The 27,503-nt window shown below is 42.8% G+C and overlaps 1 protein-coding gene across 8 annotated transcripts in view; it reads right to left on the bottom strand.

The window, feature by feature from the left end:
- The window catches only part of EDA (ectodysplasin A), a 170,625-nt gene extending 147,345 nt beyond the window's left edge, over nt 1–23,280 (bottom strand). For all 8 annotated transcript variants that reach the window (XM_075008024.1, XM_075008027.1, XM_075008031.1 and 5 more), the window contains exon 1: nt 22,787–23,280. In XM_075008024.1, coding sequence (XP_074864125.1) covers nt 22,787–23,083 — 297 coding nt within the window. In that variant the 5' untranslated portion in view covers nt 23,084–23,280. The remainder of the gene's footprint in view (nt 1–22,786) is intronic.
- Nucleotides 23,281–27,503: the final 4,223 nt, after the last annotated feature.

Raw genomic sequence — 27,503 nt, 5'->3', positions numbered from 1 at the left:
GCTTCCTGCGGCTCTCTGCTCTGGTTACCGGAAGGGTGGAGGAGATTTCACGTGCTGCTCCTGCTCCCCTGAAAAAAAAAAAAAATATCAGCTTTCATTGGCCAGTTTATGATTTTCAGCCAACAGGTGCAGAGAGATTTTTGCTGTGGGGTGAGGAAAGTGTGTGCCCCTCCGGCATCTGGAGCAGAGTGCTATGTGAAGCAGGAAGCAGTTTGGAGTGGTCTGGGGCTGAAGTGGACAGAGAGCCTGCCTCAGAGTGCTGGCTGAGAGCCACTCAGGCAAATCTCCTAGCCAGAGACACCCCGCCCCCGCCCCCCCCCCACACACTATGCAAATCCTCTGCCCCTCCTCCTGCATCCATACCCCTTCCCAGACCCTCCACCCCCAAGCCCCTGCCCCAGATTGCAACCCAGACCCCTACATCCCCTTCTGCACTCTCATCCCCTGCTCCAGGCCACAGCCCAAGCCCCTGTACCCCAGTCCTCCGCCCTGGATTATAAACCCTTTCTGGTCTGGGTCACAACTCAAACCCCTGCACTCCCTCCTGCATCCCAGTCCCCTAGCCCCTGGTCACAGCTACCTCTTTCACCCCAACTCCCCTCCCACAATTCAACCCAATCTCCATCACAGATCCCACACCTCCTCCATGAATATCATGGGAGAATGTAGCCCTTGGCCATTTTCCAAATTCTTGGCATGTCTCCCACCTTCAAAAATTATTGCCCACTCCTGCTTTAAGCCTCAATGTTCAAGCACTCAAAGAACATTAAGAAATGTTTCTGGTGTGTGACAAAGCTCTTACAAATATGACACTTGTCACTAGCACAAGCCTCACCAAGACAGCGTAGGGAGCTGGTGTGGAGGAATGCTGAGTAGCACAGGCTTCTTACACCAGTCACAATTCTTAAATCCGGGGGTGGGGGAGGGGCATGACCTTTTCCCAAGGGAAAGTCCCTTTCTGAGACAGACTATAAACTAACATGCACTAAGGGAAGAAAATAAAACAGCTGCTTTCAACAAAGCGCGTACAACAGCAAGAAAGCAAATAGTTGCTAGAGCTCAAGAGCATCCCATGCACGATCACTGGCCGGTGAGAAGGAAATAAAGGGGGGAAGCTGGCAATACCCCTCAGACCACCCTACACAGGCATCACCCCATGGACAACAATGGCTACGTCTACACGTGCCCCAAACTTCGAAATGGCCATGCAAATGGCCATTTCGAAGTTAACTAATGAAGCGCTGAAATGCATATTCAGCGCTTCATTAGCATGCGGGCGGCCGCAGCACTTCGAAATTGACGCGACTCGGCGGCTCGTCCCGACGGGGCTCCTTTTCGAAAGGACCCCGCCTACTTCGAAGTCCTCTTATTCCCATCAGCTCATGGGAATAAGGGGACTTCGAAATAGGCGGTGTCCTTTCGAAAAGGAGCCCCGTCTGGATGAGATGTGCGGCGGCGAGGCACATCAATTTCAAAGTACCACGGCCGCCCGCATGCTAATGAAGCACTGAATATGCATTTCAGCGCTTCATTAGTAAACTCTGAAATGGCCATTTGCATGGCCATTTTGAAGTTTGGGGCACATGTAGACAAGACCAATGAGGGATAAAACTTATGTCTCCAGTGCACGTGGTAAACAAACACACCTAACATGGAATGGATGTGAGCAAGCACTCGAAGAACACTAAGAAATCTGTCCTGAACATTTTCATATAGACACTAAACCCTACCCTTCCTAGCAATACTGCTCGTAATCACCTACATGGAATGCAAATCTACAATCACTCAAAAAAGAAAAAAAAATGGTACTTACTTTCCTTTAAATGTCCTTCTTCAAGATGTGGGTGCAGGTGTGCATTCCAGAACCCATCCTCCATCAGCTCTCTGTGCTTGGGACGCGGTGCGAAGGAAATACGCACAGAGTGAGTGGTGCCACCCTGATATAGTCTGGGGAAAGCACTAAGGCAATAAGCTCTAAGTGCTGCCCTACAGGTACTGCTAGGCAAAGTTCTCTTGTTTTTGTGCATTAGGTGTGCGAGCACACCTCAGTGGAACACAGATCTGCATGCACTGCCTGAAGAACAGTAGTTACAGAATGGGCGAGTATCATTCCTCCCACATACGCATGCACAAATTTTTGGTTTTGTCAAATTAACATTTTCAAACTAAACATTTTGTTGAAAAATTCCTGATCCTTAGTGTTGGAGTCTTGCCTCTGACTCCCTTTGTAGTGCTGCAAAGCACTAACCATATGCTGTTTCATCCAACTGTAAATTAAAACACCACTCTGACATGGGAATGGTCATCCGTGCACTGTGCGCTCAGTGCCTACCACAAAAGCTCCCTTCAGTGTTGTTAGGGTTTCTGGATGCTACCACACTATAAATAACAAATATTGTTTTCACTTGTAGTACATCGCATATCACTCTGTTAGAATCATGTAGACATTTTGACTTCAAGATAAATGATTAAACTAGTGGAGAGAGAAAAACATGAAACCAGGTGTTTGTTTTGTTTAGCAATATGTTTGTTTTACCATTCACAAAGAACTTCCTTTCTCATGACTTTCATGTTAGTTCAGAGTAAAGGGCTTTCAAGCATTTCATGCAAGCAGCTTTTTCCTAGAAAGAAAGTATACAATCAATTACCACTTCTAAAACACTCTACTAATACTTTTTAATATAAAATTTCACTTAAACATGTAGAGTAAAAATATGTAAGTGTAAAATGCTCATTTTATAATTATTTTTATCACAAATATTTGCACTGTAAAAAAATACCATTTTCAATTCACCTAATACAAGTACCATAGTGCAATCTCTTTAATATGAAAGTTGAACTTACAAACGTAGCAAAACAAAACAGCAGTCATGTAGCACTTTAAAGACTAACAAAATGATTTATTAGGTGATGAGCTCTTGCGAGACAGACCCACTTCTTCAGATCAATGAAGTGGGTCTGTCCCACAGAAGCTTGTTGCTGTTTTATACTGCAGACTACACTGAGCTGGCAGGAAAACAGATCCTGCTCCTTTGCAGAGCATTAGTCTGATGTATCTCATGGATATCTGGCTGTCTCAGAAGCAGCATTAGCAAATCTAACATAGGCATTAAAATACACAAAGGAAAGTTAACAAGCACCAATAAGTCCACATTTGACTCATGACTCTGAAAAAATACTAATTTAGAACATTATTACAGGTGAAGTGGTGGCAACAGTTAAAATCAGCCTACTATACCCCTTTTTCCCCCATCACTATCACACATGCACCTATTCAAAATGTTACAAGCAGTCCTATAGTACCTTAGAGACTAACCAGTTTATCAGGTCATGAGCTCTCATGCTTAAAATAAGCTTCTTCAAGATGACTGGAAACCAAAGAAATGGGTCTTACCCACCTAATATATTGGTTAGTCTCTAAGGTTAGGGCTACAGTGTTGCCATAACTTGAAATAGCTTACACAATTTGCACATTGTATAAAGTTAACTTATTTTGAAGTTGGTGCCATCCAAATGGCACTGAATTTTGAAATAAGCAGCTATTTCTAAGTTTCCACTACTCCTCGCACAACAAGGGGTAGCAGAAATGAAATACCATGCTTGAAATAGTGCTGCTATTTTGAGTAAGGTATTTAGCTGCCAGAATGTATCCCGAAATAGCAACCACTGTACAGTCATAGCCTCAGGTGCTACGCAGAACTGCTTGTTATTTGTAAAGCTACAGGCAAACACATCTACCCATCTGCAACTATGCACCTATTCATTAGCTCATGTTGATTTAAGGTTTTTAGGCTTGGTTTTCTTTACTATAAAGTCTGAGAAGAGGGGAGGGAAAAAAAGCAGACATTACAAGTGCCAAGTTTCAGGTTTGGGGAGCTGTTTTCTTAAGTATAAAACAGACACGCCATAATTCTAGTGATTTCAACTTTTACCAAATCACCATAAAATCCTGATCTACAAGGGAAATTATTTCCAACTGCATACAAAACAAGGTTTTAAGTTATTCATTCTGTCATCCCTTATAAAAATTCTCAGTTGTAGGAAGCCAAGCAAATTTTCCTGCTATAAAAGCAACACAAGAGTCACAATGATCATTTGAGATATTATCTTAATGGCTAATCTCTTTCATTTGAGCACATGTCGTTCAGCGGGATCCTTGGAGGGTTTAGAAGAAGTTAATTCCAAAAGTATTTCCTGGATTAAATTTTATGGAGCCCAGAGGCATGAAGTGCATGCCAAGAATCACAAAGCTTTTTGCAAAGTGTTAGTTCCCTTTATAACATTAACCTATAGCAACTTCTGTATTTCAAAACAGTTAATTAATCCTCACCACCGCCAGTTTAAAGAAGTTAGGATTATCTCCATCTCTCAAATGGGAAAACTAAACAAAAGTAGTTTAGTGATTTGTCCCATTTCCCACAAAAGGTCAGGAAGCCTGAAGCATCACCACCACAGTGGATATTGAAGCGATGTCAGCCACATTTAAAAGATACCTCTAGCGCAGTTCCGGCTACAAGCTGTCCTTTGTCAACAACAGATTTAAATTGGTCATTCTTATCCTCCACGATGTCATTAAGAAGTCCATCAGTTTGCAATAGTTGCGATGGTCATCTTTTGCCAATAGTGCCCCATAGTTGGCAGCCCAAAACTGGGGAGTTGATGATTAACAGCCAAGCTGGGAAAGTACCACCAAATGTTCCTTATGTACAGGCTCCCCTGTTTTTTTTGTGGGGGGCACATTCTCAACTACAAGTCTCAGCTGTCCCTCTGGAAAACTACTTGAGTACAATCAAGATGTGACACGTGGGGGTGTGTCTAAAAGTGTGTACTTTTACTCAAGTATCCAGAAGTGAAAAACTTTTACTCAAGTAACCTTTTGGGTATTTTTTTTCCCACCTATGATTAATAAACCTCGCGACTGAGAAGATCCAGTCATTTCCACTCTTCGTCATTAGGAATCTGTCAATATTTTTTACCACGCTGGGTGATTACATTGACAAGCGTATTTGGTGCAGTGTGGGAAAATAAAATATCCATGCCTTTTAAGGCTACATAATATTTTTGATCAGTCCCCTCCCAAGTAGGTGATTTTGTGGGTGGCGTCTGCCAAAGGTTTCTGATTGGTTTCATTAGTGCAGTCAGAAGTGCTATTTTAAAGTTGAAGTTTGCAGAACGTGCTGGAATCCCAGGTGTTCTGCAAGAGGGATCTCTAAGCCTCTAGGCACCACTCTGAAAAGCTCGTGAAATCATTTAAAGTCAACAAAAAGTCCTCTGGCACCTTATAGACTAATATCTGTTATAGACTAACAGACATTTTGCAGCATAAGCTTTCGTGGGCAAAGACCCATTTCGTCAGATGCATCTGAGGAAGCGGGTCTTTGCCCATGGAAGCTTATGCTGCAAAATATCTGTTGGTCTATAAGGTGCCACAGGACTTCTTGTTGTTTTAGAAGATACAGACTAACTCGGCTACCTCTCTGATACTTGTTTAAAGTCAGTCAGCCAGCTATAGATAGTAGGCGCATGACGGTCTCTTCCAAGGAAGAGGAAAAGTAGGAGACTTAATATGCTGCTCTAGGCTCTCCCTATTCCTCAGGTCTTCTCTGTAGGCTCTAACACTGCAGGACACTATAGTGGTAGTGAAGATCTAATGCTCTCACTATACGGGCTAGGAGGTCTGATGCAGTACCTTCTATAAGTGGCCCATGAGTCTCTATTGGGCTATTGTGCAGGAACAACATAGGTAGGCCCATCCACCTATAAGACTGTGGTCTTTATGGGCACAACATACGCTCATGTTGTGCCCATCATAAGACCCCAGCCACAGGCTTCAATCAGGCAAGGAGGTGTGGTCAGTGCCATGGAGTGAGACCAAGACAGAATAGTTTTTTTGGTCACCTCTTTAGGACAAGCTGCTACTCTTTTCCTAGTTGCCTTTTTAGAGGAATGGGCCTTCCTTTGAAGAGGATGAGGTCTCTAGAGACCTTTTGTCCTGAGGGGGGTGCCAGACAGGATCTGAAGTGGGAGTAGACAAGAATGCAATTTCTTTAACATGAAAGTTGAACTTACAAATGTAGCAAAACAAAAACAGCAGTCGTGTAGCACTTTAAAGACTAACAAAATGATTTATTAGGTGATGAGCTTTTGTGGGACAGACCCACTTCTTCAGATCAATGAAGTGGGTCTGTCCCACAGAAGCTTGTTGCTGTTTTATACTGCAGACTACACTGAGCTGGCAGGACAACAGATCCTGCTCCTTTGCAGAGCACTAGTTTGATGTATCTCATTGATATCGGGCTGTCTCAGAAGCAGCATTAGCAAATCTAGCATAGGCATCAAAATACAAAAGGAAAGTTAACAAGCACCAATAAGTCCACATGGACTTCTCCATTGGAATGAGCTTGAGACATACACTAATCCATGAGGCTGGATCTAATGCAACCAAGAGTGATGAACTATTTGTCTGATGTGTCTGCAGAGCCATTGGCCATCATCTTTGAAAACTTGTAGTGATGGGGGAGGTCCCAGACGACCGGGAAAAAAGGGAAATGTAGTGACCATCTTTAAAAAGGAATAAGGAGAATCCAGGGAACTACAGACTCGTGAGCCTCACCTCAGTTCCCAGAAAAATCACGGAGGGGATACTCAAGGAATCATTTTTAAAGCACTTGAAATAAAAGAAAGTGATTAGGAATAGTTAACATGGATTCACCAAGGGCAGGTCTTGCCTGACCAAGCTGATTGCTTTCTAAGATGAGGAACTGCCTCTATGGATATGGGACAGGCAGTGGATATGATAAACCTTGACTTTAGCAAAGCCTTTGATATAGTCTTCCACGGTATTCTTGCCAGCTAATTAAAGCAGCATGGATTGGATAAATGGACTGTATGGTGGACAGAAAGCTGACAACGTCATTGGGTTCAACAGGCAGCAGTCAATGGCTCCACATGTCTGGTTGTTGGTTAGTATCAAATAGAATACCCCAAGGGTCAGTTCTGGGGCCACTTTTGTTCAACATCTTTATTAGTGACCTGGATGAGGGGATGGATTGCACCCTCAGCAAGCTCATAGATAACGCTAAGTTAGGGGAAAGGTAGATACACTGCAGGAGTAGGGATAGAGTCCAGAGTGACCTAAACAAATCGGAAGATTGGGCCAAAAGAAACCTGATGAGTTCAACAAAAACAAGCGTAGACTCCTGCACTTGGGATGGAAGAATTCCAAGCACTGATACATGCTGTGGACCAACTGGCTAAGTGGCAGTTTGACAGAAAAAGACCTGGGGCTCACAGTAGATGAGATGCTGGATACAAGTCAACAGTGTGCTCTTGTAGCCAAGATGGTTAACAGCATATTGGGGTGCATAAGTAGGAGCACTGCCTGTAGATCTAGGGAAGTGATCGTTCCCCTTTATTTGGCACTGGTGAGGCCACATCAGGGACTCCTGCATCCACCTCCAGGCCCCCATTACAGAAAGGATGTGGAGGGCAACAAAAAATGATTGGAGGATGGAGAACATAACTTAGGAGAGGCTGAGGGATTTGGGTTTATTTAGTATACATAAGAGAAGAGTGAGGGGGGATTTGATAGCAGCCTTCAACTACCTGAAGGAGAGTTCTGAAGAGGAGGAAGAGAAGCTATTCTCAGTGGAGACAGATGATAGAACAATGAGCAATGGTTTCCAAGTTGCAGTGGGGGAGGTCTAAAATATTAGAAGAAAAAACTATTTCACTAGGAGGGTGGTGAAACACTGGAATGTGTTCAATAATGTAAGTGGAACTGAACTGGTGGAATATCCATCCCTTAGAAATGTTTAATTCCCACCTTAACGAAGTCGTGATGAGGGTGATTTAGTTGGGACTGCTCTTGTTTTTATTGTAGTGTTGGACTCAATGACCTCCCGGAGTCCCTTCCTACCCTGATTCTATGAGACACTGGTCTCTGTCCCACCTATCGCAAGTCTTTAAGTTGCTTTAGTGAGTATATTTCTGCGGAATGTGCAACTCACCCAAGCTGTGGGTACGCTGAGAAGCCCATCCAAAAATCAGCATGATACCTCAGCATGCAAGGCAGTGTGAAGTCTGGTGACCCAGGCATAACTTAAAATAATGGTGGTTCACTTGTAGGGTGAGCTTTAAATTAGTTTATAAAATTTAGAGAGAAAAAAGCTATAGGAACAAAAGCTAACAAACTGCTGAACAAACTATTTTAGCATTAAATGAGCTAAGTTTGCAACACCCCCTGGGTGCTTTATCACAGGCCAGAGACAGCAGAAAAACAACTGAAGGGGTCAGATTGCGCATTTGCTGGGTGACACCATGAGATAGGTTAAGCACATGTGTAACCTGGACAGACACTGCTGCCAAAATTATCCGATCAAAGATTCGCGGACGCACCAATACCCGAAGTGAAGCACCCTAATGGATAACATTCAAAGAAAAAATTAGGTTTCTGAATCCTTAATTTTGTTCTGTAAGTAACAGAAGAGAGCTAGTCAAGCAAAAGCTGCAAATCTGAAGAATTCCATTAGACCAGCATAGGTAGGCCATAGCCATTACTTTCTCTTAGGGCTTTTCCAACACCACCACCACAGGACACAAATAAAGGTCCTTCACAACTTGCCTCAAAACATTAAAATATCGTTTTTAAAGCATCATCAAGTATGTTTGCATGTATCTTTTCAATACTAACTTCTCCATGAGCATTGTGTTTTGCATACAAAATGCATCTATACAGACTTTAAAAGTTTGGGACTAGAGTACAGTGTGATAAAGGAAAAAAGAGGAATCATCCAGTTTAGGCACACGAACACAAACATTCACCCTTCCATTCACAAAGCTACTGGCTAACAACCGTTAATAAACTTCTGTGTAAGGCTCAAAAGATAGATGGAGTCCTCTGTTAAAAGTAAGGACAGACCAGGGAAACATGGAGCTGCCATGGCTGGGGTAGAGTTGCCCCTTCCCAGGTCCCCACGAAGCCTAGCTCTCTCATTTCTGGACCAAGAAGTGGTGCCCCTCCCCAGCCAGGCTCTACTAGAGCTTCTGTGGCCACACACAGGCACTTCTCACCTGACTGTGAGCTTCTGCAGTGAAGAGAGTAGCCTTTTCACCCCAGGTTACCTGCACCCATCTCCAGAGCCCTCAGCCCCACCCTACAGGTACCTAATTCTCTGAATATATAGCACTGATGATATACAATTTTCTACTGCCTTAGACACATATGCTGGGTAGACAGAATCTATTACCTGTGTCAGCCCATCGGTCTATTTTGTAAATTGGCAAAACATTAGCTGTCTTATTGAAGGGAAGAGAAGGTTACTTGCCTTACGCAGTAATTGACGTTCTTTGAAATGACTGTCTCTGTGGACGCTCCACAGTAGGTGCTGGTGTGCCCCGAGCTGCCGATTGGAGTCCTTCAGAGCAGTACCCCTGGGGCTGTGCAGGCCTGGTGCATACCCTCCAGGCCTTCAGTAGCTTATTATTGTGCACGTGTGGCCGGCCTCCCTCCCTGTCAGTTGCTTCTCTACCTCAGAGAAAAAGAAAGACAGATAGGTCTGAAGTAGAGGGGAGGGAGGGAGGATCATGGAGCACCCACAGGAATGCTTGCCTTGAAAAATGTCAGTTACTGCACAAGGTGAGTAACCTCTTCTTCCTCGAGAGACATCCTGTGGATGCTCCATAGTAGGTGACTAAAGTAGTACATATATTTAAGGAGATGGTGTGCTTGAATCTGGAAGAACAGCAATGAAAAGAACAGCTTTAGCTAACGTTAAGAGCCAAGAGAGGTCTCTGTTTGAGAGAGTGCAGCGTCTAGCAAACGTGTGGTCAGTGGCAGCCTGACAAATGTCAGATACTGGGACCTTGCATAAGGCAGCTATGGAGACTGTTACATCCCCAGTGGAATGCACTTTAGTGTTGGTAGGGGGAATAGCATCATTAGAGGTGTACTAGAGTCAAATGAAGTCAGCAATTCAGTGTGAAAGTCTCTGCAGGGATATGACGCTACCTTTATGATTACCTGCAATGGATATGAAAAGCAGAGGTGAGGATCTAAATGGTTTAGTTCTCTGGGGGTGGAAAGAAAGTGCCCTTCAGACATCTACAGCATGCATAGTTATCTAGAAGGAGTTGGCATGTGCCTTCAGGAAAAACTGGGAAGGTGTATGGTTTGATTCAGATAGAAAGAGGATCGGCACTTTGGTGGGAACTTCGGGTGGGTGCATAAGGTGACTTTATTCTTGAAGAAGAAGAAAAAAATAGTATACTGAGTCCCAACCATCAGTGCAGCAATTTTTCCAACCATTCAGGCAGAGGCAATTGCAATAAGAAAGACGGTCTTCATGGAAAGATGCAGAAGGGAGCAGGTAGCCATAGGTTCAAATGGCTGGTGAGCAAAGGAGTTTAGGACCAGGTGACGACCCCGTGGTTCCAGTGGTGGACTGACATCAGGGTAGAGTACCTGAAGACCCTTTAAAAATTACCTGGACATTGGATGCGCAACGATGTGTCATCTAACCAGATATGAAAAGTTATGTCTACAAGGTGCACTCCTGATGAATCTCAAAGACCTGACTACCTTAGATGATGTAGATAGTTTAGAATGGTGGAGAGAGGGGTGCGCTAATGTGGAGGATGTGTTTTTCTGAGCACCAATGGGGACACCTCTTCCATTGTTGCAGATATGTTTTTCAAGTGGTCTGGGTTCTACTATTAAGTAGCACTCATTGTACTTCAAGGGTTCTAACTCTTGAGCTGAGAACCCTGGAGGTACCACGCTTTGAGGTAGAGCACGTGCAGGTTGGTGTGTGTTGTAAATGAAGTCTTGTATGGCACAGAAAGGTGGGGAGATGATAGGATGGGAGACTGACATTTTGGCGAGGAATGCCTGGGCCATGCTGGAGCTAAGAGGCTCACTCTGGCTTGGTCTCTTATTTTCTGAATACTCGGTTAAGCAGTGGACTTGGTGGAAATGCACAGAGAAGAGCAGAACCCCATTTGAGGAAAAAGGGCATCTCAGAGAGCCCTTGCCTATTCCAGCTCTCTAACAGAAAGTTTTGCACTTTTTGTTTGAGGGTCACAGGCTGATCCAGCTCTTGGAAGACAACTGATGACATCCTTGTTGATCTGCCATTGTGCTCCCTGGGCAAAGTTCTGCTTCTCAGCATTGGCCATAGTGTTCAGAGCTCCTGGGACATAGAATGCGATGAGAGTTATATTGTGCCTGAGGCAACAGTTCCAAAGGGTCATTGATTTTTTGCATAGCATGTGTTACTGTGCACCTCCTTGCCTGTTTCTATTATACATGCAGGCTATGCTGTCTGTGTAGACCATTACAGGCTTGCTGGAAACGAGGGATAAGAATCTGCTGCAAATGTTTCAAACTGCTTTAAGCTCTAGAAAGTTTGTGCAACAGTCTCCCTGTGTGAGACCACAACCCTCGGGTGGTATACCATGCCAGGTGTGCACCCCATCCAGTCAAGGAAGCATCTGTGGTCATGGTTACTGTTGATTCTGGAGTTAAAAACAGAACTCCGAAAAAGAGATTTTTGGACAATGTCCACTATTGCAAGGATTGTTTTAGCTTACCGAGATTGAGAAGGTATTTTCACAGGTGGCATACAATAGGTTTGTAAACTGTGCTAAGCCATCCCTGGGAGCAACACATGAAGAATCTTACATTCTTGACAACTTGGTTGCAAGGAGACAATAATGGACTGTGACTTTTGGGCTGGACTGTATTTTATTGACTAAATCTCTGATGCAGCGGAATCTGTTGTGGGGTAGACATGCAACGGCTGTGCTTACATCTAGCTGCACTCCTGTGAATTGTTTGTGTTGGAGTAAAAGTTGATTTCTTTGTTTATTTGCAGACCAAAGGCAAGGAAGCATCTGATGGTGAGAGAGATGCTTCAGGTGGAATCATGACTGGAGGGTGCTTTCAGGAGACAGTTGTCCAGAAAAGGGAAGAACACATCATGCTTTCTTAGATAGGCCACTGCTACAATTTTTGAGAAAACCCTTGGGGCTGTAGAGAGGCCAAAAGGCAAGACTGTACATTGATAAATGGTTGGTACCTAGGACAAATCAGAGAAAACATCTATGAGCAGGATGGATGGAGGGAGATATGAAAATATGCATCCTGTAAGTTGAGGGATGAAAACCAGTTCCTACTTTCCAGTGCAGGGATAATGATAGCAAGGGTCACCATCTTAAATTTCTGTTTATGTATTTTTAAGGGCTCAGATCAAAGATTGGACACAACTCCCCGCCCTTTTTCTCTGTGAAACAATAGTGGGAATAAAACCCTTTCCTTAAGTATTGAGAGGGGACGAGACGTATGGCTAAGAGTACGAGATGACATACCTCCTGTTGGAGTGTGAGCTTGTGTGAGTTGTCCCCAATGAGGGACAGTGTAAGGATTTGGGAAGGGGTGGTGTACCCTAGCTTGATAAGTTTGTAGAACCCATTTATCTGATGTTATGGACTGCCAGTTAGAATAAAATTGCTGAAGACAATATAAAACAAACAATCTATAAAGTGATAGTGACACAGCGTCATACAACACAAGAACTGGAAAGGGCCACAAGAGGTCAGCAAGTCTAATTCCCTGCCCTCTTGGCAGGGCCAAACACCATCTAGACCATCCCCCAATAGGTGTCTACCTAACCTGCTCTTAAATATCGCCAGCGATGGAGATTCCAAAACTTCCCTAGGTAAGCTATTCCAGTGTTTAACTGCCCTGACCGTTAGGAAGTTTTTCCTAGGCTGTTCCTACATGTGACTTGCTCTGAAAGTGGCATGCTCATGAACAGTCCAGAAGATGCTAACGAAGCATGGACGTAAATTTCTGATGCCTCATTAGTATACGGTCACCTGATTCAGAGTCCAGAAGAAGCTCTTCCGGACTCCAAAACAGATATGTAGAAGCGCGGACTCTTGGGATCTCCCAGAAGGAAATCTTCCCTCTGGAAGCCCTAATGTTTAATCTAAACCCCCCTTGCTGCAGTTTAAGACCATTGTTGCGTGTCCTATCCTTAGAAGCTAAGGAGAACAATTTTTCTCCCTTTTCCTTGTAACCCTCTTTGAGGTACTTGAAAACTGCTATCATGTCTCCTCTCAGTCTTCCCTTTTCTAAACTAAAGTAGTCCAGTTCTTTCAGTATTCCCTCACAGCTTATGTTCTCCAGACTTTTAATCATTCTTGTTGCTCTTCTCTGGACGTGTTATCCTATCAAAAGAAAGCTATCAGATTGGACTGGCATGATTTGTTCTTCACCTATCACCTTATTTTCTTCCAGGTGTTTGCATATTAATTCCTTAATTATTTGCCCCATCATCAACAAGAATGGACAAAGTGTGTCTTTGCCCACTAAAGCTTATGCTCCAAAACATCTGTTAGTCTATAAGGCACCACAAGACTTCTTGTTATTTATGAAGATACAGACTAACTCGGCTACCTCTCTGATACTTGACCCAATATCTTTCCTAGCACAGATGTTAAACTGACTGGTCTGTAGTTTCCTGGGTTGTTCTTTTTTCCCTTTTTATAGATGGGCACTTTGTTTGTCTTTTTCCAGTGTTCTGGAATCTCTAACTTCCAGGACTTTTCAAAGATGATAGCTAAAGGCTCAGAAACCTTCTCTATCAGCTCCTTAAGTATTCTAGGACAATTACTAAACCGTAAATTAAACTATACTAAAAATCTAAACTGAGAAAAAAATGAATGATAGAAGTTTCTGTGAGGAACACTGCAAAGCTCTGTTACCAGAACTTACAGTTTGGAGTATTTTATGTTACTTCCTAAAGAAGTTAATGATACATCTGCTCAATGTTATAGGTTTCTTTGATCAATAAAAATTTAAAGGTCTTGAAAGAAAAAAAAAAAATGAAGTCAACCAGGCTGAAAGATACCTGTATGTTTCCATTTACAGCACTCAACCCAAAGTTCATGCAGCCCTGATAATTAAAGGAATACAATTAAATGCCATATGCAACTGTAAATCGATTGCTGGGGATTTTTGTTTGTTTGATTGGCTTTTTTTTTTTAATATAGCTCTATTGCTTTTACTAAATCTTCTCCTTCCTGGCTTTACACCACATTTTTCTCCTTCCTAAAAATCAATCAGTGCATGTCCCTAAATGATTTTAGTGGTTCTTTTTTTGTCATTTCCTTCACCTCTGGTCTCTTGCCTGACAACAGACTATCTCCGCCCATAAAATTTACTCCTTTCTTTTGAATACTATACTTCTCTCCTATGTTGTTGTAACTAAACTGATTTATGTGAAATTCATACACTCTCTTATGCAGAAACCTGGTGCAATTGTAGATAAATATTATCTTTTTTGGGGTGGACCTGCCATTAATACTTATAATTCATCCACTGTTTGGCAGACATAGTGCCACTGAGAAGGATGTCAAAGATGAAAGAACATGTAGTAAAGAGGACTAAAGGAAAGCTCAGAACCCAAACAGAACTTTATTTGAGGTCCCAAAATCGAACTGGCTCTTATCAGAGTGAAGAGCCAGCAGACTTTCCTGAAATCTCTTCACCGTTAGTTAAAAGGACAGAAGATTCTTACGTATGTGAATGACCAGCTGAGAGAGCTTTCTGCATGCGTACGGTCAGCTATTTGACAGAGACGATTTCTTAAGGACCAATAAATAGTCAAGAACTAATTGGATTTGAGATTTTGATGGTGACAGGTGATGCTGTCAAACCCATGTGAAACTCTCATCCGTTTAGACAAGAACTTGGATCTCATGGAATCTTTTCTACTGGAACACAACCTACGATTAGGTTGTATAGTAACAGAGAGTAAGCCGTGCTAGTCTATACACCATCAAAACAAAAAGCAGTCAAGTAGCACTTTAAAGACTAGCAAAATAGTTTATTAGGTGAGCTTTCATGGGACAGACCCACTTCTTCAGACCATAGCCAGTCTGTTCTGGTCTGGCTATGGTCTGAGGAAGTGGGTCTGTCCCATGAAAGCTCACCTAATAAACTATTTTGCTAGTCCTTAAAGTGCTACTTGACTGCTTTTTATTATGATTAGGTTGTTACTCTGAGAAGCTCTAAAGGCCAGCATACCAGAATTGCCTCAGCCACACTGATGCTATTAGAATTAAGTTGGCTGCTTCCAGCTCGAGCTTTATTATTCCTGGGAGTAGCAGAATCAGAGTATGAGTAGAACAGAGCAGGGGTTCAATGAACTTCGAAGTATGTCTAATTTGGATATCAACCTCTACCCAACACCTCTGTCTTTCCACCCCCCGCCCCCCCCATACAACTGTTGATGCTTTCTATTCTTGTGTTGCATACAGGTCTATGTAAGGAAAATTCTACATTGTGCAAATCATTTCTTTTCTAATCTTCTCAACCGGCCACTTGTGACTATTCATAATCACCTGTGTGAAGTTCTCCTAGTACACTGTGTAAATCAGGAAGATGCAGAGCTATTAAGCTAATGGCATATAGAATACAAAAATTCAACAACTATTACTTCTCAGCACAGTGCAGAGAATCTTGCTCCTCCTAGAATAAGACACAATGGTTGAGTTATCCATTATTATTTAATTAGCAAGGCCTTTTATTTCTGCAAGAAATACCTTGCAGGCTCTGTGCACATCTCTCAAACATGTTTACGTGGGGAGACATTTCCTGAGAACACACTGAGCTCTTAACTTGCACATGTGGGTTCCCAATCTTACAGCAAGAGTCAAAACAAAAAGCAGTCAAGTAGCACTTTAAAGACTAGCAAAATAGTTTATTAGGTGAGCTTTCGTGGGACAGACCCACTTCTTCAGACCATAGCCAGACCAGAACAGATCAATATTTAAGGCACAGAGAACCAAAAACAGTAATCAACGAGGACAAATCAGAAAAAAAAATGATCAAGGTGAGCAAATCAGAGAGTGGAGGGGTGGGGGGGGGGAAAGAGGTCAAGAATTAGATTAAGCCACGTATGCGGACGAGCCCCTATAGTGACTCAGCAAGAGTCAGAGTTTCTAACAGTTATTAGAGATTTTGGCCCAAGGGAAACATCCTTGTAAGGGCAAATTCCCATCTCTTTGCAAGTTTGTAATTCAGAGACTGGAAAAAAAACAAAAAACAAAAAACACACATATCCACAAAAACAGTGCATTTTTTGTGCCAGTACATGCCGGTACTGAACATGGGCAACTCAGCAGCCCCAGCCGCAGAACTGGCCGGAGGGTTGGGGTGTGGCAGCCAGCTAAGGACCAGCTCTTTAAATAAAATTAACCCCCGCCCAAAAAAAAAAAAAAAAAAAAAAAAGCTCTGCACAAAACTACCTCACCAGCCCCGTCGATTTAAAAAAAGACTTTGGGAACAATGGATGTCCCCCGTTGTTTCCCCAAGTTCACTGGGGTCTGTAAAACTCTTAACATCCCCACCCCTACAGGCTTCTCCCACCAGGCACAGAGTGCACACGCGAGTGCTGTCTGCCCATGTATGCACAGCCATGGTGGAGCGCCCGAAGTCACAAAGCAGCTGCAGCCTAACAGTTTGCTCCGTTTTGTAGTTTTGATTTCTTTCAAGTCTACCTAGAACGTGAAGAACTGCCTGAATGCAACCAGTAAGAAAACAGAACAGCCCAACTTACCTTAGCGATTTGACAATTGTGACATGAGAGAATACCTCTCTTTAGCATTTATACCAACTTGATACCCAGTCAATGTTCCATCACCCCACCTTTTTTCTAAGGCTTAATGAAATATGTTTATACACCAAAGACAACCAAGAGGGCCTTTAATAAAAAGGCTACACCTGAGGAAGATATTCTCTATTTTTCTGTATGTATTTTCCTTATGAAGCTGTAATAGAAAATAAATTACACATTAGGAATTTTCACTAAGTAGACCATAATGCCTGAGGACAAGGGTGGAGTGAAGTGGGGGGCGCAACATGATCAGCTGCTGGTCTCAGGCTTATCCATCTCATAAAAAGTGTTGAAATGTGACGACTACACACATAAAAGAGTCACATATTTATATACCAACTAATAAAGTTTTTACTTTCTATGTACTTATTTTCCTTACACTTTTTAAGAGGCCTCCACCCCCTTTTTTTTTTTAAAAAAAAAAAATATATGGACATAACCAAAACTTTTGTCAGTTTGGATTCCATTAGACAGATTGGGGAGTCCTCCTAATTGAAGGAATGAAACGGGGGCCCTATGTAAAAAGTTTGCTCACCCCTGTCTCAGGAGGCGGTTATGGTTATGATGTATGATTCTGTCACCGGTATTTTTAGTAAGAGTAAGGAACAAATGGTGGAAAAATACACAAGAACTCAGAAGCCAGTGACCTGTCCCTGACTACTAAAAATACACTGGAGAGACAAAGCACACTGCCAGATCTTGCAGTTGCTCCAGCCCTATAACTGCCCCAATGTTCCAAGAAATAAGGTGCTTTTTCAGACCCTTGTGTTTCTTCCATAGTAAGTGAGCAATAGTTTCACCTTACATTTGTTGAAAGCAAAGCTTTAAAATCCATCACCAGCTGAGAATTGCTCAGGTTACAGGCAAAGGAACAGACTGATTCAAACAAATTTTAATGTTTTTAGCTAAACTCTAGAGCAAGTTTCAGGACTACCTGGGGGAAAAAAATACTAGCCATACAGTTTAATAGGGTTCTTACCCACTGACAATCTTGAAGTAATTTCTTAGAAAGAAGAGAGTTACCACAAAGGTTTCAAACTGGGCTAAATTACTGCAATCTATAAAAATGGGATTCTCCTTTTCAATAGGGGGTTAATCAACCTAAGAAATATTGCCTTGTGAAACAGGCTACATTAGTCTCCATCGTCAAGATTCTATCAAACACACAAAAGTAACCTGGAGGTGCTTGTCAATTAAATGACTTTTGCTGTTTTACTGAGTTCCTCAAGCATCTGCACTCTATAGAAGTAAAAACCTCAGAGAATATAGTGTACGTATGCCTTTTATCAGAATCACATCCACCCTGGATGATTTGATTCTTACAGAGTATTTTAGATACAGGAATGATTTTGTCCCAGTGGTTTTGATTCCTGGATGTGGGTGATTCTGATAAATAGAGTGCACTGTATTTGTATTCAGCCAAACAGTAATCCAAAATGTATATAGATTGACATTTGCTTTACCATCTGGGCTTTTTTTTTTTTGTGATGTTTTACCAAATTTGGTGGCTATACCTACTCTAGCACTTTACAGTGCATGTCAGCAAATGCAAGAATTAGGCAAAATTCAAGATACCAGAACCTTGAGTGCATGTTGCAGGGCTAAATGCCACATTAATGACCTGTTTAAAATTAAATATTGTAGTAATTTATTTGGATATAAGATATTTGAAGAATAAATTACTGTACCTTAAGCCTACATCTATGACACTACCCACTGTCCATTCTTTGAAAATGCACCTAGTTGGGAAGTGCCTACGAAACTCGAATACAACACAGATATGGAACTATTACTATTGTCACGCAATCTGATTTGAACAGCTTGTTTGTATTTGTATTATTTTAGCTCAGAAAACCACCTGTGCAGGGCCATAGCTACCATTCAAGGCATTACAGAACAAATGTAACATCCATGCTGTATAACAACATCAAAAATGGCAGCAAATCTAAATGTCAAAGATAAAGTTGCACCATCAGTTTGGCTTCTAGGTTAGTAATCTGGTAATGCAACAATAGTGGACCTCATTAGACAAAATTAGGAACAGAAGTTTCTCAACCTTTGTCCTTGTATCGCAAAGTAAATGCAGTTATACGTTCGATTACCCTCTGAGATAGGAAAGCACAGTTATTAAGCTGCCAAATCTCACTCCTGTCATGAAGTCATTTTTGGAGCTCTGCCGAACAAGGTTCCTGCCAAGAGCCTGTTCTATCCAAAGAAGATATCTATGCTGACCATTACTGCAGATTCCTTCCCAAAAATGCAGAAAATCTTTTAGAGGTCAACTTTCAATAAATAAATAAAATAAAATTGCACATATTTACAGCTGACTGAATGACTACTGATCAAGACATGCTGTAATCACTAGATTTGTATTGAAATAAGATTTCTGTTTAACTGTTTTTAAATGTGACAGATTGTAAATATGTTTATATTCATGGCACACTATAAAAATGTATGAGCGCTATTAATATTGGAAGCAACATCATGCATGTTTAAGGCTAGTTCAGAGACCAATTACCTAATTATTAAAAGTGCTGGGGAACAATGCTAGCTTTAAAACACTGGTAATTTTTTAAAATATCCTGTCCAATTTTATTATCTTCAGATGGCATTCATAGGCTGCTGCTAGCTACTACAGGTATTTATATATATAAAAGAATATAAGCAATAACTGCTATAACAGAGAGCTATATACAGTGTGCATTTAATTTAAACAAAACACTGAAGTTCCTCTGAACTTCAGATTATTATTTCAAAATATCTGCACAGGCTTGTGGTTGCAACATAACTTTTTCAAATGAGGCTAATGTTATGGTTTCATAAAACAGCTGGAAAGCTTAATCACAGTGAAGAAGTCTGTGTACTTTGCACAGTTGGTGTTGATTTTTAGTTATGGAGTTTTGCCCTAACCACACTATTTTACAGAATATAAAACAGCATGTCTTAAAAATTTATCTATTTTCCTCACAGAGACTGATGTAATCAGTTTTCTTTGCAAGAGGTTTGAAAAAGATGGGTGAAAAGGAAGTTAATATTCCTGAATATTATCAATTATACATATAGTCAAAGGCACCATGCTCTGAAAAGATACATACTGCTCAATTAACTACAGGTAGGCACTTCAAGGGCAAAAGTGTATACGCTGTCCCTGAAACTGGCATTTGCACACTCATTACTTAGAATATTAAAATATTCAATTGTGATGGAAATATTTAATTGCACAGCTAACGAAGAATAAATATATTAACTTACTTGTAGTATTGCAACTGCCCAGACTACATTTGGACCTCAATTCGTACCCGAAATCAATATACAACAGAGCACATGTGGCTTAACAACTTAATCAGGGTAAGTGGAATCACTGCTTTATTATTTCACGGTACACTTGTCCAGCAAGATAGCTTTTAAGAGACATCTCATTTTGCATGAAGGCCCCTGAGAAACTTCAAGCACACACGAATAATGTTGTACACCTGAACACAGTATGAAGCAAGCTAAAGATTTAAGATATCAAATAGTCAGGTTCAATTCATCTTATATTGGCAAGGCTTAAATAAGAGCATGAAAAACTATTAGAATTCAATTATATGGATTTTTATTTCAGTTAAATAGATAGCTTATTTTTACTGTTTATATAACTTCAAAGTTTTTCCCATAGTCAACTGCAGTTCAGATACAGTACATTAGACACACCTGCAGTCTTGTTGAGAATTGAATAGTGAAATCGATGCCTTACAGTGAACTGCCAAGTAATGGAAACTTTTGTTCCAAATTAATGGATTTTTTCCATTTATTTTCTGTGGAGGAGGGCAGCAATTGTAATATTTCCTACAACGGCTAAGGCAGGGCTTTATGCTTGCTATATAATAGCATTCTTCACTCTCAATTGTGAGTTTCACCCAAGTAGGAAAAAGTATCACTGGAGTTTATGCTCAGCAGGGACCACGATTCCTCCGCAGTGGTTCAAGCATTGGCCTTGTAAACCCAGGACTGTGAGCTCAGCCCTTGAGGAGGATCTTTGGGGGTCCTGGGCAAATAGACTGAAAACAACAACAACAAAGTCTGTCAGGGAGGGCGCTTGGTTCGCTGGGGACTGGACTCGATCACCTCTAGAGGTCCCTTTCAGTTCTATGAGATGTATATGTAAAAATACAGTTTTGAAGATAGTCACTCAGAGGGCTGACTTACTCTAAACAAAGGCTGGCAGTCTTCCCTGACCTTACTGACTAGCCATTGTTTATGGAATGGCTCCCCACTTTGGCAGACAACCAGATCCTGATGAATAGGGACCTTAGGCCCACTTCCGCTCAGTCTATGGCAGTACAGGATAGGCATCAGACTTCACCTCTGCTACTGAGATACCATGAAAAATGAGGGTGGAGAGAAAATGAAGAGAAGAATACACTTTATTGCCCTCACTCAACCTTTCAGCCAGTTAGGCCAGCAGCTGTTAGCATGGAGTCGGGTCAGCCCCTCCTCCCCTACCCTACTGAAAAACAAAGGCAACTTTTGCCTCAATATACAAGAAAAAGCAAGAGGAAAGCACGCCATACAAAAAGGGATTCCAGAAAAGTGGTACCAAGAGGAGGCAAGAGATTTATATAATCTCCAACTTACTATTAAGATGTTAAAATCTGAGAACAGTTAAAGAATGTTTATTTTGTCTAAACCATTATATCACTCTTTCCTCTGGAGAGTGAACTTCCCCAGTTGTAAGTGTGAACCTTTCAGAAGATGGTGGAGAAAACATGTTGTCATTGAGTAGGGTAATTTAAAGCCATAAAAAGTAGTAGAGGGCTCAACAACACTTGTTTAAGAAATCCTTCAATTTATTTTTTTTAAAAGTGTTAGATTTGAGTGAACAAGTGACTCTGATTAACATCAATAAGTATATACGAAAATAAAAAACCCCAACACAAACCATTTCCCCCTAAATTTCAATCCTGTACTTGAAATAATAGGTACTTGGAGCTTCTCCGGACTCTTATGAAAGTTACCAGGCATTAAAAACAAACAAGCAAGCAAGCTTTCACATGGCACTCAATCTCAAAGAAGAGCAATAAAAACCTAACAATTCTTGAATAGTAACAGAGAGTAAGCCCTGCTAGTCTATATACTATCAAAACAAAAAGCAGTCAAGTAGCACTTTAAAGACTAGCAAAATAGTTTATATTTGCTAATCTTTAAAGTGCTACTTGACTGCTTTTTGTTCTAACAATTCTTGAATTGCTGAAAAGATCTGGAAATTGTTCCAAGGGCATTAAGAAGGCTTCTGATGTTTATCAGGACAATTGTCACCCGAAGCACCCCTTCAGGCTTGTATTGTACTAAATGGCCAGGAGTCAAGGGAAAGAAAATAGGGGGAGGGGAAAAGGCTGGTCTAAACATACACAGCAACGAAGGGTCCTGTGGCACCTTATAGACTAACAGAAAAGTTTAGAGCATGAGCTTTCATGAGTTAACTCACTTCTTCACCAGCATCTGAAGCTTCTTCACCAGCTCATGCTCTAAACTTTTCTGTTAGTCTATAAGGCGCCACAGGACCCTTCGTTGCTGCTACAGATCCAGACTAACACGGCTACCCCTCTGATACTAAACATACACAGTAGCTGAAGTGCAAAACCCCCCAGGGCTAACAGCTTGAGTGTATAGCACTGTACGCCACTTCGGGAATTTCTACAGCTTATGACAAGGGTTTTCCTCCCTGCTCACTCAAGCCAACGGGATCTCTCACCCACGCATTCGCCCCTGAAATGCTGGGTCAAACCATCCGACTCCCCCGCTCGGATGGGGGGAGCACACACCCCCTGGGCTGAGAGAGGGCGTGTCCCTGAGCCTGATGCTTCCAGCAGGGAGACCAGGACCAGCCTGACCTTTCCCAGCGAGCCGTGCCGAGGCTGCGCTAACCGCCCACCGCAGGCGAGGGGCCGGCCGCAATCCCCGCTTGCAGGTGAGCACAGCCGCCCTCACCTGTCTCCCAGCCGGAACCGGTCCGCCCCCAGGAGCGGCTGGGAAGCCGCCGCTGCCGAAGGAGTGCGGGCGGGCGCCCCCTCGTACCGCCCCGCGCTCACCCCATTGTTCGCTTCCCGGGGCTCCTGACTCACCTGCTGGCGGTGGTCCGGGGGCTCGGCGAGGCGCTGCAGGCGGGCCGAGCCCGAGGAGCCCGGGGCGGCCGCGGTGCCCCCGTGGCGGGGCGGCGGCGCGGGCAGGGGGTCCCGCTCCCGGCGGAGCTCGGAGCGCAGCTCCAGGTAGCAGCCCAGGGTGAGGAGGTGCAGCGCGAGCGAGAGCGCGAAGAAGCCCAGGAAGAGGCGCCAGCTGCCTCCGCCGCTGCCCCGGCGGCCACAGGCGCAGCCGCCTCCGTCAGACCGCGGCGCCGCCGGCTCCCTCCGGCCGGAGCTCATGGTCAGCGCCGCCGCGGGCGAGTCCTGCGCGGGAACGGAGGGTCAGCTACTGCTCCATCCTGCCCCGCGCCGCAACCGCATGAAGCGCCCGAGCCGGGGGAGGAGCCGCCGGGGGCCACGCCACGCCTGGTTCCTAGTTCAGACAAGGCCCGGGGGCGGGGCCGCAGGGGACTCCGCCTTCCCTGGTCAGGCTCGAGTTAACCCTTCCCTGGAGGGCGGGCTCTGGCGGCTGACAGGTTAGGATGATGTGACATGTGGAGATACACATCCTCATAGAGCTGTCAGGGACCTCCGGAGGACATCGGGTCCAGCCCCCTGCTCTCTTGGCAGGACCAAGCACCATCTCTGACAGCTTTTTCCCCCACCCCCAAAGCTATCGATTTGCTCCACGCACGTAAAGTGTTTGCTCCCCGACTCCCCCAATTGCGCTACAAAGATGTTTGCAAGAGGGACCTCAGGGAGGTGGACATCGAGCCGGGCAGCTGGGAGGAGCTGGCTGACGATGGCAGCAGGAACTACACAAGGGCCTTCAGAAGGGTGAGATGAGGATCAGGCAGCTAGCAGAGGAGAAGCGATGGTTTATGAAATTTTGTTGCACTCTTATGAAATTTACGGACACCAGCATTTTTTACGTACTTTACGGACACGTCCAATTTCAGCAAGTTTTTTACGGACTGTCCATAAATTTACTGATGGTTGGCAACCCTGCCCCGGAGCCTTGGGTTCAGGCTGGAGGACCCAGGAGTCACTTGCCAAAAGCAGGGAAGGAGCTAACTCCCTGCCTAGGACCTCCTGCTGAGATGTTGGTAATTAATTATTTTGTAAGAATTTTAGGGTAAATTATTGAAACCTCTCTGGCCTGGCATGGTTGGGATGAAGCAGGTCTTTACCCATGAAAGTTTATGCTCCAAAATATCTGTTAGTCTATAAGGTACCACAGGACTTCTTGTTGTTGGTACCAGATGGTCCTTACTGTACACTTGTCATTGTCAGACTGTCCACCAGCCAGTTTGGGGTTGTAATTTTCCAGAGCATAGAGTTACCCATTTCCCCGTTGTCAAAGCAGCTCTTTTTTTGCTGTGTCTGCAAAGCAGACTGAAACAAAGTCAGCATTCAGCTCTACAAATATGTTTTCCATATCTAAATATTCTGCAAAGGAGTATCCTGTGAGGAGTGCTGGCTCTGGTCATGCCAGAGCTACCTTGCAATGCAGTCCCACCAACTGGAGTTTCAGTTCACTATCAAGAAGCACCTCTCCACCTCTGGAGCTAAAATAAATGTAACACCTGGCACTTTTTATGCCTCCTTGCTGTCATCAACTGCTTCAATTTTCTCATTTTCACTACTGCACACCTGGCTGCTGAAACAGTTGTTGAAATTCCACCCATACAGAAAGATTAGACACCCTGACTGTGAAACAAACATGAAAAGTTCAGTGAACTACTTGGCATCCATGCTTCTGCCAGCAAGATGATGGAGAGATTGATAACAAATGCACAGAATCATGAGAATTTTTTCAAAAATCATAAAAATAAGATTATTAGTTGAAGCAGAGGGAATTGTGACACTTGACCCCAAGCTCCCACAAAACCCTGTGACGAGTGCTGGTGTCCCACAATGTACCTCCAAATAATCCCAGAAGCCAGTGCACTGGCTTTTGTAGCAGGTCACACAAGAATGCCTACTGCAACATATATTTGCTGATACAACATCTAAGCATTATGGCATGTAACCCTGGCAAAGGCGACTGAGTGTGCACCTGCTCTTTTAACATTGCAATGGTTGGCAGCTGTGTGACAGTAAAACTTTATAATGTAGACAAGGGCTAGAGAGATTCACAGAAACTAAATAATTCACCCAAGGTCACGCAGGAATCTGTTATGATCAGGGAACTGTATATAGTTCTCTCAGGTCTTAATCACTGGATCTTTCATTTTATCACACCTTTATGTCTGTTTCCCACTCCAAAAAGTGTCTTCACTCACTGCATGCTAGTTTCTGCATCCTGTAACCTGTAGGTCCCATGCTGAAGTCTGCCATTCCATGAGGGAGATGATTGGTAATGCAGTATCAGGCTGTGCTGGACAGGAACAATGAAAGGTGATGATGCAGAGGCAGTGAGGGGGCCAATATTCAGCATTCTGTAGCTTAGATAATCAGGTAGTATAGGAGGAAAAACTGTGTTGTGGTCCTTTGGGTTATGAAAATTTAAAGAAAAAATCAAGGAAATTAAATGTCCAAAAACTTTATTAACACAGAATTAAAATTGTCTAGAGATGCCTAGAATGTGGAGAATGGCTAAACTTCAGCATCTGAAAACAACAAAAATACAAAAATTAAGGTCCACAACTCCCCACAAACTTTTGCCCTCAGCATATCAATAATATATACCAGCACTCAACTCTTACATGTGCTAAAGAACAGTTTGGAACAAAGTGCATAAGCACTGTAAGGCAAAATATAACATCTTCTCTTTGCTTCAGACTTGGTTAAAGAGAGCTCTATGGAGCTAAAAAGCTTGTCTTTCTCACTAACAGAAGTTGCACCAGTAAAAGGTATTACCTCACTCACCTCGTCTGTTCATATCCGGGGAACACAAGCATATTTAAAGTACCCAGTCATCTCCTGTCATATCACAATAACAGCTCTGCCAAGCTACTGCAAATAGTCCCCCTACCATGCAATACAGTTATTGTCACACAGTGAAAACAGTTGGAATGCATTCAGGAATGCCGGAATTCAAAGCTGTGGAGCATAACACAAGCAATGGCATATTCTCTTAGAACTCCCTTATGTCTCTTTACTGGTGCATTTCCACCTACACTGAACCACTCACTCCCAGTGGCTTGCCAACTGTAAGGGAGCAGCGTTAAAGTTGCATTGCAAAGGTGCCGTGTACCGCAAACCTCTGAAAACCAGGAAATATAAAGTTAAGTTTAGCCACTTTCCACATTCTGGAAGGACAGTGGGCACTAATGGATAATCTTAATTTCTTAACGTAACAGGTTGGGTAATATAAGGAGTTGGCCACTAGCAACAATAACTTAGAAGAAAAATAGAGGTTTTTATATTCCTTTTTAAACAAAAGGTGAGTCAGGTTGTAATTCTGCCACTCCCTAGCATGACAGAGAATAACCAGGAGCTAAATGATCTTTTTCAAGGCTATTTTCCCATCTCTTTCTCTAGGATAGCAATAAGAGTGTTAGAGCTGGAAAAGCATTATTAGATCACATAGTCTATGCCTTTCTCTAGGAACCAACACAGAAATGTAACCTATCGTAAAATTAATAATGGTTTCTTCACTAGTTTCTAATATCCAGAGCAAGAGGGCTTTCCATCTTTTCCCTGCGGAAACAACTCCACAGCCTGGTAACTTTTTATGAGCAAGATGTAACCCTGATGCAACTCTTCTGCTGTTAATTCCATTCCCGTCCTTTCACCTGCAACCCTGTGTACTACCATATCCTTCCTTGCAGGTGTCACCTTTCAGGTATTTGCAGACTGTTAAGTCCTAACTCTGTCTAGCTTGGATAACTCTTTTAATCCTTTCTTACTAGTCAGTCCCTGCATGCTTCTTCTCTGAACTTCCTTCAATTTGTTACTATCGTTCTACTAATAAGGCATCTAAAAATGAAATCAGTATTTCTAGTGTGACTGCCCCATGGTCACTGTGACATACAGGGTAAAATCCAAACCAATGAGTAGCTGTGTCGTTCTTGCCCTGTAAGCTGGCATGTCCTTGAGCATGCTGTGCTCCTGTAGCCTCCTATCTGAATTGCTCACAAACTGCCTCCAGTGAGTAAGTCACCACCAGCTGTGTCTGGGTGTGCTGCAGCCAGCCAGCCACAGCTTGTCCCTTACAACCAGATTAAGCATTAACACACAATCGTGGTTCTTTCCCCCAGAAACATGTGCTGTAGTGCACAGCCTTCTCCTGGACAGTACAGTATAAAGGTATGATGTCCATTATGCCTTTAAGGGGCTAACACACAACTTGTCACCTTAAATACTGTTACCCAGACACTTCAATTTACACAGTTTGGATCAGATACAACAATCTTATTAACTACAAAGAGAGAGATTTTAATTGAGACATAAAATAAATGTTTTGCAAGAAAAAATGCAGATAAAATGTTTACTAGTGCCTAACTTATTCAACTAGATAAGTTCCAAAGCAAAGATTTTTCACTGCTTACTTTCAGCAGTCTTAGGCTATGCTTATTTTATTGCTTACATTATTTTGAAATACCTTATTCCAAACTTGGTGCCATCCAAATGTCACCAATGTTCAGAATAAGGGACTATTTCGAATGTCCCATTGTCCCTTGTAAGACAGGGGGTACTAGAACCAGAATAGTGCACCCAAAATGCTATTTCGGGCACCACAAAAAGCTGAAGCGTTGCCACTTCAGGACACCTT

The sequence above is a fragment of the Carettochelys insculpta genome, chromosome 13, assembly GCF_033958435.1.
Source record: "Carettochelys insculpta isolate YL-2023 chromosome 13, ASM3395843v1, whole genome shotgun sequence".
Classification (NCBI taxonomy): domain Eukaryota; kingdom Metazoa; phylum Chordata; order Testudines; family Carettochelyidae; genus Carettochelys; species Carettochelys insculpta.
This window is presented reverse-complemented; position numbering and strand designations above follow the sequence as displayed.